General features: G+C 41.9%; 3 protein-coding genes across 10 annotated transcripts; all 3 read right to left on the bottom strand.

The window, feature by feature from the left end:
- Positions 1-877: 877 nt before the first annotated feature.
- Positions 878-4,034, bottom strand: alyref (Aly/REF export factor). Of its 5 annotated transcripts, none has more exons than XM_027000379.3 (6): positions 3,644-4,034; positions 2,031-2,189; positions 1,776-1,923; positions 1,556-1,622; positions 1,285-1,468; positions 878-1,186 (listed from the first exon to the last, which is right to left on the bottom strand). In XM_027000379.3, exons 1-6 carry the CDS (start codon positions 3,890-3,892, stop codon positions 1,172-1,174), a joined length of 822 nt encoding a protein of 273 aa, XP_026856180.2. In that variant the 5' UTR covers positions 3,893-4,034; the 3' UTR covers positions 878-1,171. The 5 variants fall into 5 exon arrangements, with proteins under 5 accessions (XP_026856180.2, XP_081566930.1, XP_081566927.1 ...); XM_081710804.1 differs by having other exon boundaries at positions 2,031-2,355; positions 3,644-3,784; XM_081710801.1 differs by lacking the exon at positions 3,644-4,034 and adding an exon at positions 2,722-3,633 and having other exon boundaries at positions 2,031-2,355.
- A 2,188-nt stretch (positions 4,035-6,222) lies between these two features.
- On the bottom strand, positions 6,223-9,122 carry mcrip1 (MAPK regulated corepressor interacting protein 1). 4 transcript variants are annotated; one of them, XM_081710798.1, is made up of 6 exons: positions 8,972-9,089; positions 8,369-8,433; positions 8,112-8,200; positions 7,334-7,443; positions 7,119-7,214; positions 6,223-6,941 (listed from the first exon to the last, which is right to left on the bottom strand). In XM_081710798.1, the coding sequence occupies exons 3-6, from the start codon at positions 8,117-8,119 to the stop codon at positions 6,877-6,879; spliced, it is 279 nt and encodes a 92-aa protein (XP_081566924.1). In that variant the 5' UTR covers positions 8,120-8,200; positions 8,369-8,433; positions 8,972-9,089; the 3' UTR covers positions 6,223-6,876. The 4 variants fall into 4 exon arrangements, with proteins under 4 accessions (XP_081566924.1, XP_026856104.1, XP_081566926.1 ...); XM_027000303.3 differs by lacking the exon at positions 8,369-8,433 and having other exon boundaries at positions 8,972-9,120; XM_081710800.1 differs by lacking the exon at positions 8,112-8,200.
- Positions 9,123-10,278: 1,156 nt separating this feature from the next.
- ppp1r27a (protein phosphatase 1, regulatory subunit 27a) lies at positions 10,279-12,745 on the bottom strand. The gene is made up of 3 exons (XM_027000311.3): positions 11,991-12,745; positions 11,575-11,725; positions 10,279-11,317 (listed from the first exon to the last, which is right to left on the bottom strand). Exons 1-3 carry the CDS (start codon positions 12,427-12,429, stop codon positions 11,197-11,199), a joined length of 711 nt encoding a protein of 236 aa, XP_026856112.3. The 5' UTR covers positions 12,430-12,745; the 3' UTR covers positions 10,279-11,196.
- Positions 12,746-14,033: the final 1,288 nt, after the last annotated feature.

Raw genomic sequence — 14,033 nt, 5'->3', positions numbered from 1 at the left:
ACCTTTCACAATCCACGAGAAACTGAACGTATCCACACATTTAAACAGGTATCCTACCATGTAGATAGAAAATGGAACTTCGATAATTTACAAGCTGCAATTTCGTTAATTTCACTAATCAGTGACACACAGAAAACAGATACAGGCCTCCCGGGGAGGGAAAATGTAGTCTATGGTAAACTGTTACGGACATCTAGCGGCCAAAATGAAAATGTGCAATATTTTAGAAATGGCTAGAAACTTGAAAATATATTTTGCAGTCTATTCATACAGCTCTAAACCTACTCAGGTATGTACCTCCAAAGCACTTCGGAATAAAACTAAATAACCAAACTAGAATGCACAGACCTTATTCTGAAAGCAAAAACAGCTAGATGCATCCATGAACACTTAAACCAGAAATGATAACCATGTGCACAGCTTCAAGTAAATTGGATTTCCAGCTCACAAAACCCTTTCTAGAAGCACTTTAGGTTTCCAGCACTTTACAGCTCAAATATCCACTTTAAAACATGAAGCTGTTAGTGAAGAACATGTACTTTGAAACATCCGCACACCCAGCCTGGTAAACTGCAAATTCAAACGTCATTCAACATTGCACAAAACAGTCTTTTAATTAAAGCATTCTGCTCAATGCCATTTACATACAGAAGAAAAAATGGAGCACTTCTAAACTTTGAACTACTCTACCATCTCACCATCCTGTTTGGATAGTTACAGCAGTTATGAGCAAGCTATTCCCAGTTAAGCATGCCACTCAAATTAGTCTAGTTGTTACGAGTAGCTCAGTACTAAGGCTTTCAGCAGTTGCTAAAGACTATACAATTGTCAACATCTGTACATTAAAGTGTGCATATACAAAATGAAGAGGCATTGCTTGGATACTACGCACTGCAGGTTTTATTACAATGATCTACAAAGGGAAGGTAAAGACAAGCACCTCCCAATCAAATCCTACAGTCAGACCAGGTTTTCAAAAAGGAACTAAAAAACAAACCAAAAGTAGGTAAAAAACACTTCGCAGCATTTAAAAGGAGAAATATTGGTACACAAGTTTAAATCGCTTCTGAATACATTTAAGTGTAAAACGTCTGGCATGTTCAAAGCTGTAACCATCAAGACCGCTCGCCCATGTGGGAAAAGGAATGCAGCCCAGTGGAGTCACGAACATTTAGCTGGTATCCATCTGTGGAAAAGAGGAAGAGGTCATCTAAACTGTACATTAGTTACAGCTAAACACAGCCATCTACTGGAGGGGCCAATTAATAGGCTAATGGTGCATACCCTGGCATTGTAGGCATCTAGTTGGGCGTCCAGCTCCTCTGCTGAAAGCTGCTGTTTGTTATTTCCCCTTCCTCCTCTACCACGGCCTCTGAGCCCTCCGGCACCACGGCCTCCACGACCTCTCTGGACACCAAAGCCTCCCACTTTACTCCTGTTCATACCTCCCCCTCCTCCGCGACTCAGTCTGGGGGGGGGGAAGGAGCGATAAGAATTTCCACCACAAAGCACCCATTCAAAAATGACTACTTCTGGTCGAAGGATCACCACTCACCCCTGCATTGTGGTTCGTCTCTGTGCGTCGATCTGTGATGTGACAAGCTGTATGTTCATAGGACGGCCTGGAAAAGAACCGGCATTCACAACTCCAGTGAAATCTAAGCTGGACAAGAGATTTCTAATAACCATTTTAAAACATCCCTAAACAGCCAGTTAACCGGTTATGGTTTTTAATAGCCACACAGCAGATTTAAGCATGACCACGTTTAGCTCACCATCAAGGGGGACACCGTTGTATTGCTTCATGGCTTTGAGAGCATCTGCTTTTCTTTCAAAGTGGACGTCTGCAGTGCCGAGGCTGCGCCCAGACCGGTCATAATGGACCGCAGCCTTTTTCAAAGTGCCAAATTCTGCAAAAAGTTCCTGGGGAGGGTTGAGAGGCAGGATGTTGAGCTTGAATTCATAAGTGGAACTGCTTTTGTAGTAATGAAGTTGCAAAATAAAATAACCCACTCTACAGCAGATAATACCTGAATGTCTGCGTCAGAGACACCAAAGTCGAGATTGGACACAAGAAGCTTCCCCCCAGTTTCCACACCCGCTCCTCCACCACCACCACCACCACCGGCATTGCCACTGTAGCCATTGTCGAACAGGTCATGCTGCCATTTGTCAGGAAGTTGCTTGGGCTGCAACAGATGAGAGAGAGAACGCACCTGCTGACTTCGGAGCCCGTCTGTCACTGCCTGTCCACTCGGCTGGGTGCTGGGGCAAGCAGGGGGTGCCACCTCAAGGAGGCCTGGGGCACCCAATGCGCTCACTGCCATTTCCACCAATCCCTGCCCACCCCAATCACTACAAACAAGTAAACCAATGCAAGGAAAGAGTGCAAACATGTACAATGCTATCCATTGAGGTTATGGATGAAACAGATAATTGAAACCTTAAAACGAGTAATGAGTCAAAACTCACTTCTGTAGTATTCCCTCGTTTTTCATAAGTGGGCCACTAAATACAATAGGCACAGCAGTGATCTAGACTAAATACAGCCCCAAAAGATTATATAAAAAAAGTACAAATCATGGAAATCCTAGTTACAAGTAAAATGGGCAATTACACCCTTCACATATCGGTGTCAACATCAGTTAGCCTATCGTTAAATCTCCGGCATTCCTGCCGCTAGGTAGCAACTAGCAAACCAACAACCCCCGAGTCTCTTGCCGTGCGTTCCACATGAAATCCTGCAGGCCTTCCCAAGGTGGATGCTCCACGGGTGACATTCTGAGCTCCCCGGCAGGACAAACAGCGTGGGATGAATCGCGGTAGTCCATCGAAGGAAAAGGAGACGACAGAAATGTCCATCACAGGGCTGTGTTGTGGAGCCCTTTGTGAGCAACGGCGATCACTGAGCGTCCATTTTGAAACCACACCATTTCGACCCTTATAACGTTACAAATGCTAGCTTTCTGTAATATTCTAGATACAAACATTAGATGTTTTCAATGTAGATGGGTTGACTAAAAGGTCAGTGTCCATTCCCTCCTGCACATCAACACGCTAGCTAGCTTAGCACTGCTCTTAAGGCAAACTGAACACGGGCCCCTCCCAGACAAAGGATTCCACCAAAAAGGTAGGCCGTGTTCGAGCTTGGCCACAAAATGAATAAAAACGTCGAAATCTTCAACCCACATCGTTGGTCATTTCTGAGGCATTCAGGTGCTGAGTGATGAATACTGTAGAAAACACGAATTGCGAAAAGCCACCATTTCACTGATAAAGGAGGTGCTGTATCCAAAATGGCGCCGGTTGCTGTAGGTTAGCAGATCAGCCACTTTAGCCACGATGTAGCCGAGTTAGCCAATTCGCTCCATACTCTTGTTTTTCAAATCGACGAAAAGACAAATGGGTTTGGGGGAGAAATAACATTATGCATAATACAGCCTTCTTAACTTAAACGCCAATTTAATGAGCTTCTCCACATTACATTTCCAGAGAAACTCCAGGGGCATGTAGCATGGTTGACTAGCAAGCTAGCCATCAGGTTTGCTAGCAAGCCTAGAAAGAAAAAGGACTTCACCCAGGCATGTGGACGTGCTCAGGGTTTCTCCCCTTTCTCAGCCAATTTTCTTTATCTTTCTCCTACCCTGGTGTACGGCGTAGGTCTGCTTCTACCGCGGCTCAGGTTCTGACGATTCCTCATGGGGCCTGATCCTCCGCCACGGCCGCCAAAGCCTCCGCCTGTGCTTCCAAGTCGCCCGGCGCCACCACCGCGGCCACCGCCAATGCCTCCACGGCCGCGGCCACCTCTTCCCCCGCGGCCGCCTCCACCCCCTCGCTGTTGCTTATTTTGCTTGATGATGTCGTCCAGTGACATATCCATCTTGTCTACCATTATTTAACTTTGTTAATGCTAACACCGTGAGAACTAAAAACAACCCAGTAAACTACTACACTGCCCCTACACAAACGTTTACTTAGAGGAGGAAACGAAGAACAGGCGCCTTTACGATTCTTATAATGAGGAGATTACGTATGACTTCTTCCGTTCTTTGCGTATGACTTCTTCCGTTCTTTCATGGCCAATGAAATTGCGTCAATATTGTACGCGACTGTTCAAGAATAACAAAGCGCTCTAGCGTGCAATACACTGCAGGCTTTATATACAAACATTAAAAAATTATATATATATATATATATATATATATATATATATATATATATATATATATATATATATACACACACACACATATACACACACACACACACACACGACTCAACGACTACCGCTCTATTGCCCTCACATCGGTCGTGATGAAGTGCTTTGAAAAGCTAGTCAGAGACTTCATCACCGCTTCACTGCCAGCCTCCTTGGACCCACTGCAAGTTTGCATACTGCCACAACCGCTCCACTGATGATGCAATTGCACATCTGTTTCACACCACACTGACCCACCTGGACAAAGGGAGGGGTAATTACGTTAAAATGCTGTTCATTGACTACAGTTCAGCATTTAACACTATCATCCCCTCCAGACTCACTACTAAGTTGGAGAGTCTAGGACTGCTTCCATCCCTGGGTGACTTGATCTCCAACTTCCTAACAGACAGACCCCAATCAGTATGGGTGGGCAACTGCGTTTCATCCACCCTCACCCTCAGTGCTGGAGCTCCCCAGGGTTGTGCCCTAAGCCCCCTGCTCTACTCACTGGACACCTACGATTGCGTGGCTACTTCCAGCTCTACCACCTTCGTCAAGTTCACTGACGATACCGTCGTCATGGGCCTGATCTCGGGCAATGACGAGAGGCCCTACCTGGAGGAGATTAAACACCTGGAGACCTGGTGCCAGGAAAATAATCTCCTCCTGAACATCAGCAAGACAAAGGCGCTGATTGTGGACTACAGCAAGAAGCAGGAGCAGCACTACCCGTGAGGATCGACAGAACCACAGTGGCGAGAGTAAACAGTTTCAGGTACTTTGGAGTTCACATTTCGCAGGACCTGTCCTGGTCCCGCCACATCAACTACCTGGCAAAGAAGGCTCGTCAGCGTCTTTTCCACTTCAGACACCTAAGAGACTTCAGACTGCCTCCAAGGTGCTGCGGAACTTCTACACCTGCACTATTGAGAACATCCTCATGGGGAACATCACAGCCTGGTTTGGGAACAGCACCAAGCAGGACAGACAAGCACTCCAGAGGGTGGTGTGTTCAGCAGAGCGCATCATTCATATGGAACTTCCTGACCTGCAGACCATCTACTACAAGCGGTGGCAGACCAAGGCCAGGAGGATTGTGAAGGACCCCACCCATCCCAACAATAGGCTCTTCTCTCTGTTAAGATCAGGGAAGCGCTTTCGCTCTCTGAAGACCAACACAGAGAGACTGAAGAGGAGCTTCTTCCCGCAGGCCATTAAGGCCCTGAATCAGGGCAACTAATGAACTATGGGGACAATAACATCATAACAAACTGTAAAAAAACCCCAAAAACTGTAAAACTGTATTTTCATTGCATATGCATATCCATACAATCCCTTTCCATTCATAATTTATCTGGACAATAATTATTCATTAATGTACATCTGTTTCCCAGATCTGCATATTTTAAGTATCTCTCCTCAGCTACAGGCAGAGCAGTCACCAAAGGCATTTCACTGCCAGTTATACTGTGTATGACAAATAAACTTTGAAATATATATATATATATATATATATATATATATATATATATATATATATATATACACACACACACATACCAAAAAAAATAAATAAAATAAATATATATATATATATATATATATATATATATATATATATATATATATATATATATATATATACATACATACATACATATTATACACAAGGTAATAAATGTGTTTAATATGCCAGTTATCAGAAATCTTGTAAACTACAATACTTCTCTTTTCGCTTCAAAATTTGTAATTTTCATAAGGTTGTGTATTTCTTACGGTTGTATATTAAGAGGACCTCCTTGGTACTATAAAAAGCTGACACAGTAAACACAGGACAGCAATAAATAAATAAATGCAGGTTAGGGGCTAAACATGGAGTTAAATACAACTATTTTATGTTTCTTTTATCAGTATGAATATTTTAAAAAATTACAATTTTAAAATGTTTATCTTAAAATATGTAGCAAACATGAGGACCCGGTATGCCAGAGATGTAGAGAACAACAACAGTAAACTAGAAGTTGAGATACCATAAAAGTTGCTTTTATTTCAAGGGTTGAAATTTAGGATGCAAAAAAGTACTCAAACTTTGAAGTAATTTAATATTTTCTTTAAAAAAAATATATGGTATCTCTGTTAAAAACATTTGGCTTGCCAAACTCCTAAATTTCCAATATTTCATCAATTTATCAAATATCCCACCCCCACATAAGGGTTTCATCACCCCCCTCAAATGTGACATGGAAAATGGAGTATACGGTTAAAACAACACAGCCTGTTGAGTATTGAGAGTTTCAGAGTATGTACCTCAATATCCACATGACAACTACATTTCTTTTGTAATAATAATAATAATAATAAACATCCAGATAACAAAACCCAAAGACCAAGAGAAGACAAAATCCCTGAAATTTGACTCCAGGACTTCTTGCCCACCCAAATCTGTCAGTAAGAGATGCACAGACTCAGGACAGAAGAGTCATGAATACAGAATGGGAAGTGTAGGGAATTGTGCATATGATGGGTCTTAACGATGTGTCCATCAGTTTGTCCAGTGCACAGTTCTATGCGACAGAGAAGGTAGAGGCTTTCTGGACTGAAGTAGCCAAACAGGTCCCAAAGAAGTGGAGTAGGCAGTTAAAAGCTGCTGGACCAATGTGAGGGTGGGAAAGACACTAAGACTTCCTGCAGTCTTGTGTGCCAGCCTTCTTAAGGTCACTCAGGTCAACTGGTGTGAAGGCTGAAACACAGATTAGAGAGCTGCACTGAATCATGCTTCATCAAGACCTTATATATGGCACCAGAGAGAGCAGGATCAATAAATCATGGTGCCCCACATTAAGAACCCTTGATAAATATCTAATAAAATAAAAGAATAACATACATGTATGAAACACTTGTTGAAAAAGGAACTCACAATGAAGGTTAGGGTTCGGGTTTTTCTCCACATATTCCTGTGGTCCGCGTTCACTGCTTTGTGGGGATTTGATATCTTTTAGAACACACAGCCATGCTGAAAGGAGAGCATACATATTTTTTGACATTATAAAAATGGTAGTTAAGACATCTTTGTTGAAAAAAACCCTAATATAAATAGGCATATGTACAGTGTGTGAAGCACATTGGACTTACTCTCATGTATAAAGCGCACATTTTCTTCATGTGCAGGTGTGAACAGATCCCCAGGATCTGACCGTGGGCTAGGGGTCCTTTTGTATGTGTGCATTCTGGGTGTGGAGGAGCTAGAAGAAAAGGTGATGTAATTATTAGGCTATAACACTGCAATGGTATATTCAAGTTATGCCTTGTAACTATAGCGTTCAGCTCCAGCCCCTGCCTACCACACTTTATCAAGATCTTCTGTTTGACACTGGAGCTGGACAAAAGAAGAGGAGGAGTGGGTACCTCAGGTCTTCGTAGCTGAGTTAAACATAGTTATGCAGCGCATTTTACTACATGCACTGTCACAAAGCAGCTTTACAAATGTTTCGGTCCATGTCCCTAATGAGCAAACCAGTGACAATAGTAGCAAGGAAAAAGTCTCTGGGCGAATTAAGGAAGAATCCTTGGGAGGACCAAGACTCAAGAGGGAACCCATCCTCCTTGGGTAGCCTGGCTGTAGCACTAATGACAGAATACTATAAACATCTACAGGTACAGTTACCAGACACTTATTAGAAATAGCAACCTTATACCCAGTGGTCTCTCCTGTAGACTATCTGTACACCACCTACATAGTGCACCTGCAAGACACACATGTCTATGTCTGGTGAGTGTACATCCCAGTGCATCAATTATCACCTTTGCATCAGCCATTCTGGGGTAAATGTGTATGTGGGTTAGATATAATTGTGTAGCAGACAATGGTCAGCTGGTCAGACAATAAAAAAAAAACAAAAAAAAACTTCACCTGGTCATATTATAAATAGTCCCTTCTCTTCCTCCACAATCTTTGCTGAAATTTCACAGTATATTCCTTTGTGGAGCTAAATATGATTACTGTCAAAAAAAAAAAAAAAAAAAAAAATTAGAATACACACACTAACAACTTCAAGTTTATTGAGACCCGTTCCAACCTCACAGGTACCTGGCTGGTAAAACGTTTCACTGGGAGCCGGGTATTTATTTATTGAAAGCAATTACTTGACGATAAAAAGATCAACAAACCTAGAGGTAAGTTAGATTTTTTGCAGTTGGATGTAAAATACAAAATGTTGATCTAGGCACAATAGCTGAAATAGAAAACCAAATATAGAACAGAAAAAATTTAATTAGTGCAAGTCCTTATTTTACCTAGCCAGCTATTAAACGCGCAAGTATTTATAAATCAAAAAACATTAAATTCCCCGGGGACCAACGTTAGCTAGTGGTTATGCCTGGTCAGAAATCAATGGATAATTTAGCTAGCTAGTTAGCGACAATGACTAAAGCATTACGCTGTTTAAAAAGTGAAATATGTTTATGAGCTTCTGTCATGGTAAATGACAGCTGGGGTAGCTAGCCAAGTTAACGACACATTAAGCCACTTCTTACCCGACTAAGGACTTAACCAGGTAGACGTTGAGATACCACCAAAGTAACGTAACGTTAGTATTATTAGTAAATGACTGTTACCCATCAAAATAACGTAACGTTAGCATTATTAGTAAATGACTGTTACCCATCAATCAGATCAAGCATACAGAAGCACCTAGCTACTTCTGACAGAAAATCGTACGCAGATGTCTGAGACAATAATTCAGTTGGAACATTAAATCTACTTCGACAAACCTGTCGGTTTTGTTATTCCTTTTTCTTTCAATAAGAAAATACGGACCCTCGTCAGCCACAGCGAAGCAAATACAAACTATCCTAGCTACCTAGCTAGCTAAGTATCTCCGGGTCAGCAAAACCTGCGCAGACACACTGCGCATGCGTGTAGTAATTGCGCCTGTTTTTATAATCTCTTTCTGTAGCGCAGTCACTAGAAATAAATACACTTTCCTAGGTGGGCAAGGGGCCTATAGTGGTCGTAGACGATCAGATTAAATTTCATTTGTTATTGCAAAGTGCAATTAAGGTGTCCACGTCACTACTGGAGTTACAAAAACAGGAAATAGGTTTCAGTGTTGTATAATGGAGCAGAATTTGAGGTTGTTTGAATACGATGGTAATCTATAGGTGGTGCTGTAGGCTGCATAACCCCCTAAACTAGCTATTAATCTCATTCTATTTTTTCCCCCAAAGTTTCATTCTAATTCTCATTTATTGTATTTGCCTTTTGGACGTTTAAATACTATTTGCGGAATGTAAAATTATATTTAAAAAAATCATATTTTGTTTATTGTGCCGCTTGGTGGTTTTGTCATTTGTGCATATTGTATTAATGCATTATTAGTGTAATTCAGATTTCCCCAATGAGTAAGCCAGTGGTGTATTATAATATACTTAGTGAATCCCTTACAAATACTCACCATGGTGGTTCTCTGTGTATTGGTATGATTTAAACCTTGCTCAAAAATAACCAACCAAACATAAACCTGTTCCGTCCATCTGTTTAGTTACACCCCTGTCCCATCTCAGGATCTTTTTTTAAAATCTTGTTCCCACAAGTCCTTTGGGAGTCTCGTGCAGTCATGCTGACTTGTGTTATTAGTAACTACAACCTATTAAAGATAAGTCTATGACGAGGAGGTTAAGCAGGACGCGGGGACGAGTCGCATAAAGAACACACGTTTTATTTGGACATATAACACTCACGACGTAGCACGCAAGCTATTGCGTTCAAACACCGACCCCACAGATACATAAACGATAGACATTTATATACATATACCAATGACACAATGAGGAGCGGGTGTGAGACACAGGGAGGGCGTGGCCACATTGACGAACACGCACACGAGGAGACGTTCGGGGGAGGGGCCGTACCGTGACAAAATCATAATATGTTAATACATCTGGCATTGTTATCTTTTTATTGTTTTCATTTACTTTTAAATCAAAAATCACAACAGTGTTAGAACAACATTTAAACAATGAATTAATAGGTGTTTTAATAGTAAAAATGATTTCCGAAAGTAGAAACCTAAAATAAATGCTGTTAAAAAATAACGTTTATTTATGAAAACAGTACAAAAGAAACATAAGACTTTTACAAGACATTCAACAAGTCTGTAGATACCGTGCACTCAGTTTAAGCAGTACAGAAACAATATTATTTTGCCTGTATACAAATTGCATCCAAAGTATATTTTTTCAGTGTTTCTTCAACTGCCCTGCAGACTAGAGACACGTGGTTTTAGCAATTTGAGGACATGTAAAATATCTACAAGTACACATTGTGCTTTACTGTGTTTAATATTAGGCACAAAAGCATTGACAGGACAGTGTTCTCCAAATAGCACTGCATTTCAGATGCTATGTCCAGATTCATGATACAAACAGCCACTACTACTTAGGGTCGTCCTGATGTATTTTAGTCACCGTGTGGTTGCCATATTTAAGGCATATCTGAGGTGACATGGTTGAATTGATGAAATAATCCAGTTGGGTTGGGCATCATAACATAGTGTGAGCAAGACTCCAGATAAGGTCCTGCTGTAAAAATTCATAGGGTGTAGCATGCATGTGGTTGCCAGTTGGTGCATAAATGGGGAAGCGGGATTAGCAGGGCCAAGGTGAGAAGGAGGTTAAAGCAGCATACAGAGAGGAATGTGGGTGCACATATATTTCTCTGTGGCCATGTGTCCTGCATTTTAATACCCATATGGAAAAAATAAAGGGAAAAAAATGAAATAATAAAGAACACTTTCTTTCACAAAAAAAAGAAAAGCAAAACAAAATAAAAACATTTATTCAGTGAGTTGTAAATTCCATCTGAATGTTCTTGTCCCAGTCTCTGTTCTCAATGCGAACAATAAACAGTGGCTATTTTGATGGTCCCATTCTCACTGATGAACTTGAGCCCAGGGATTTTGGCACAGTTCTTTCAGGCTTTACTCTCATGCTAGCTATTAGACACAGCCAACTTCAAAGAGATTGACCAGCTCTTTGCAGCTGGGGTCAATAAGGTCAGCTGGCTTCTCCCTGTTCTCATTCTCAGCTTCTACACTGGCACCCAGAGAGAGCAGATACCTGAGGAGAAGGTTATTGTCACTCACTAATGTGTAGGATTACAAGCAGCAGTATATTTACTAAAGACAACTATTTTTTTGAAAAGAAGCATGGTTAATTATCAATACGCATTTTCTTTTGTAAGAATATGTATGTTAATAACTTAAGAATAATAAACTATACACTTAAGTGAAATATTAAAATTCTACTGTATTCTCAAACATCTGATTATGCATTACAATCATTATATATATATATATATGATGTTTATGAGCTACCGTGCAATCTCAGGATAGCTATCACTGCAGGCCATGTGAAGTGGTGTCCAACCATTCTCATCTCTCTGGTGGACATCAGCACCATATTTTATGAGGAGCTTCACACACTCCAGGTTCCCAGAGAGAACAGCCTCATGAAGTGCTGCCATGCCTATGGACAGAAAGAGGAGAAAAGGAAAAGAAAGCAATTGGCTCACTCTTTCTGACTTACAGGCACACAGCTCCTTTTCCCCACAGATATAGCTTTGCTCCGTCAGGTTTCATAAAGGCACCACAAAATTGAACAGATCAGAGTAGCTCACCGTTTTCTCATGTTTTTGTATGTTTTATATTTCACTATTAATTTGGAGATGGTCTGGCAGTCATAATCTGTAAGAAATGTATTTGTTTTGCCACTGAAGCTAAAGCTTGCTTACCAGAATGGAAGATCGTGTCCACTCGCACCTTTCTTGCTCTCATGAAACGGCCAATCATCTCCAGGTCTCCATGTCGGACATGGTCTAGGAAAACGACGTCGTTGGTGAAGCGCACCGAGCGCGAGGGTTTGATTGCTGTTGCACAAGTGTGTGGTGCAGGTGAACTGTGGCTCCTGTTCTGTCGTCTGGGTTTGCTGTCGGAGGTGGTGTAGGCTGACAGGCTTCTGTAGGTGGGGGTGCATGTGGAGAGGCTTTTGTAAGCGGGCGTGTAAGCAGGTGGTGTGTAAGCCGGCATGTATGTTACTGATCCATAGTGGCTTGTGGAGTAAGAGTTTGTGGAATACTGCTTTGTGCTGTAAAGGCTTGGGGTGTAGTGTGTCGGCGTGTATGCACCATGCCGTGTGTAGCGTAACACCGGGGACTGGTAGCCGAACTTCATTCCTGCTGAAGCCACTGTTTGGCCTCCCCCTCCACTCTGGGATTGCAAGGAGGAGCAGGAGAAATCCAGAAAAGCTCTACAATCCAGACAAGATCCAAAAGGCCCAGATCTCTTTCCTCTGTAAAATAGACTTCCAACAGAGCAACCCAGATACTTATTCTCTGCAGATCCACAATGCTTCTCAATCTCAGAACCACTACTTTTGTCTTGCTGTGTTTGTGTCTTGGCTCCTGGGCGCACTTAGGATCTCCTGTCGTCACTTGTTTGTGATGTGTGATTGGACAGTTGTTTGTTGCCTGTCCTCTGACTGAGTGCACATGCAAGTCCCTTTATATCCTTGGTAGGGTTATTTCAAGGATGTCGTCCCTTGTATCATGTGACTTTATCACAATAGCAATATAGCCACTCCCTCAGGCATCCCCTCAACCCTGGCACATGCAATGTGACATCAGATCCAGTCCCCCAGCCTTGTGTGCCCTAACCCTCTGTCTCTTCACTCTCCCCCAGCCTTGCCCAGTATGACATTAGGCTGATTATTATCAAGCACTTCACTCTAATCTACATAATTAGTGTAATCTAAAATAATCTCCTTCCAAAGAGATGAAAGACACATTGTTTCTAAATCAGAATACTTAATCTGAGAGATGCGCTAAATATGACCCCTGATCCTCAGCAGTTTCAGAACATGTGGAGAGCAGCTGAGGGAAATGAAAGTTGTACAGTTATACATGAACCCTCACGTATGCCAAGCCCTGGAGGGGACACATGATCTTTGCAGCACATTTGAAAGTCCCATTAATCATGGTGTTTCATGCAGGTCAACGGCAGTGAGGTCACAAGGCTCAGAATCAGCACAACATTCATTAGGGCTACTTCAGAAGCCTGGAAAGAGTTTCTAATGATTGAACACTAAACCACTTCACTCAGATTTAAAGCAGGCTACTGCATAAATAATTATTAACAAATACACTGATCATCCATAACATTAAAACCACCTTCCTAGTGTAAGTCCTCCTTGTGCCATCAAAACAGTTCTGGCACATCAAGACATGGATTCTACAATACCTCTGAAGGTGTCCTGTGGAGTCTGGTAACAAGATGTTAGCATCTTGTTCCTTTTAGATCCTTTAAGTCCTCTATGTTGCAAGGTGGGGCGCCCATGGATCGGACTTTCTCCAGCACATTCCACAGGTGTTCGATTGGATTGAAACCTGAGGAATTTGGAGGCCAAGTCCACACCTTTGTGATCTTCCTGAAACCATTTATGAAAGGTTTTTGCAGTGTGGCAGGTCACATTAGACTGCAGCTGCTGCCACATGAACTGTGGTGTGGTGGATGCTGATTGTGCCCCAGACCTCAACAAACTGCAGCTGTGCTATAGGAACACAGCCTACCAAGCTGGTTTGATCTGTCTTACAAATGTCTTAGGCAGAGGTTTCAGTAATTTACAGGACATGACGCCCAGCCAAGAGAAACACCAAGGCCACGATCCACTGACTATTTTCCCCAAGGCTCAAATTAACAGTCAGGTAGCGACTTGATTAACACTGTGAGCTGCAGACATAGCTACTTTTTTATACCTGTTGTTTTCATCTTTATGCTTT

This window comes from Electrophorus electricus, chromosome 3 (genome assembly GCF_041902795.1).
Source record: "Electrophorus electricus isolate QZ-2024a chromosome 3, ASM4190279v1, whole genome shotgun sequence".
NCBI lineage: Eukaryota > Metazoa > Chordata > Actinopteri > Gymnotiformes > Gymnotidae > Electrophorus > Electrophorus electricus.
Note: the sequence above shows the minus strand (reverse complement) of the source record. Positions and strands in the feature narration are given on the sequence as shown.

What these genes read in the sequence shown, in the direction of transcription:
- alyref (XM_081710801.1), bottom strand. Translation starts at nt 2,831, where the DNA reads ATGGACTACCGCGATTCATCCCACGCTGTTTGTCCTGCCGGGGAGCTC. An exon ending in TCTCTGACGCAGACATTCAG is followed by an intron (nt 1,924 to 2,030) that starts GTATTATCTGCT and finishes AACCCTCCCCAG; the next exon opens with GAACTTTTTGCAGAATTTGG. An exon ending in CAACGGTGTCCCCCTTGATG is followed by an intron (nt 1,623 to 1,775) that starts GTGAGCTAAACG and finishes GTTCTTTTCCAG; the next exon opens with GCCGTCCTATGAACATACAG.
- mcrip1 (XM_027000303.3), bottom strand. An exon ending in TGTGCGCTTTATACATGAGA is followed by an intron (nt 7,215 to 7,333) that starts GTAAGTCCAATG and finishes CTCTCCTTTCAG; the next exon opens with CATGGCTGTGTGTTCTAAAA. An exon ending in CCCGAACCCTAACCTTCATT is followed by an intron (nt 6,942 to 7,118) that starts GTGAGTTCCTTT and finishes TCTGTGTTTCAG; the next exon opens with CCTTCACACCAGTTGACCTG.
- ppp1r27a (XM_027000311.3), bottom strand. Translation starts at nt 12,429, where the DNA reads ATGAAGTTCGGCTACCAGTCCCCGGTGTTACGCTACACACGGCATGGT. An exon ending in GGACACGATCTTCCATTCTG is followed by an intron (nt 11,726 to 11,990) that starts GTAAGCAAGCTT and finishes TTCTGTCCATAG; the next exon opens with GCATGGCAGCACTTCATGAG. An exon ending in AGCTATCCTGAGATTGCACG is followed by an intron (nt 11,318 to 11,574) that starts GTAGCTCATAAA and finishes CCTTCTCCTCAG; the next exon opens with GTATCTGCTCTCTCTGGGTG.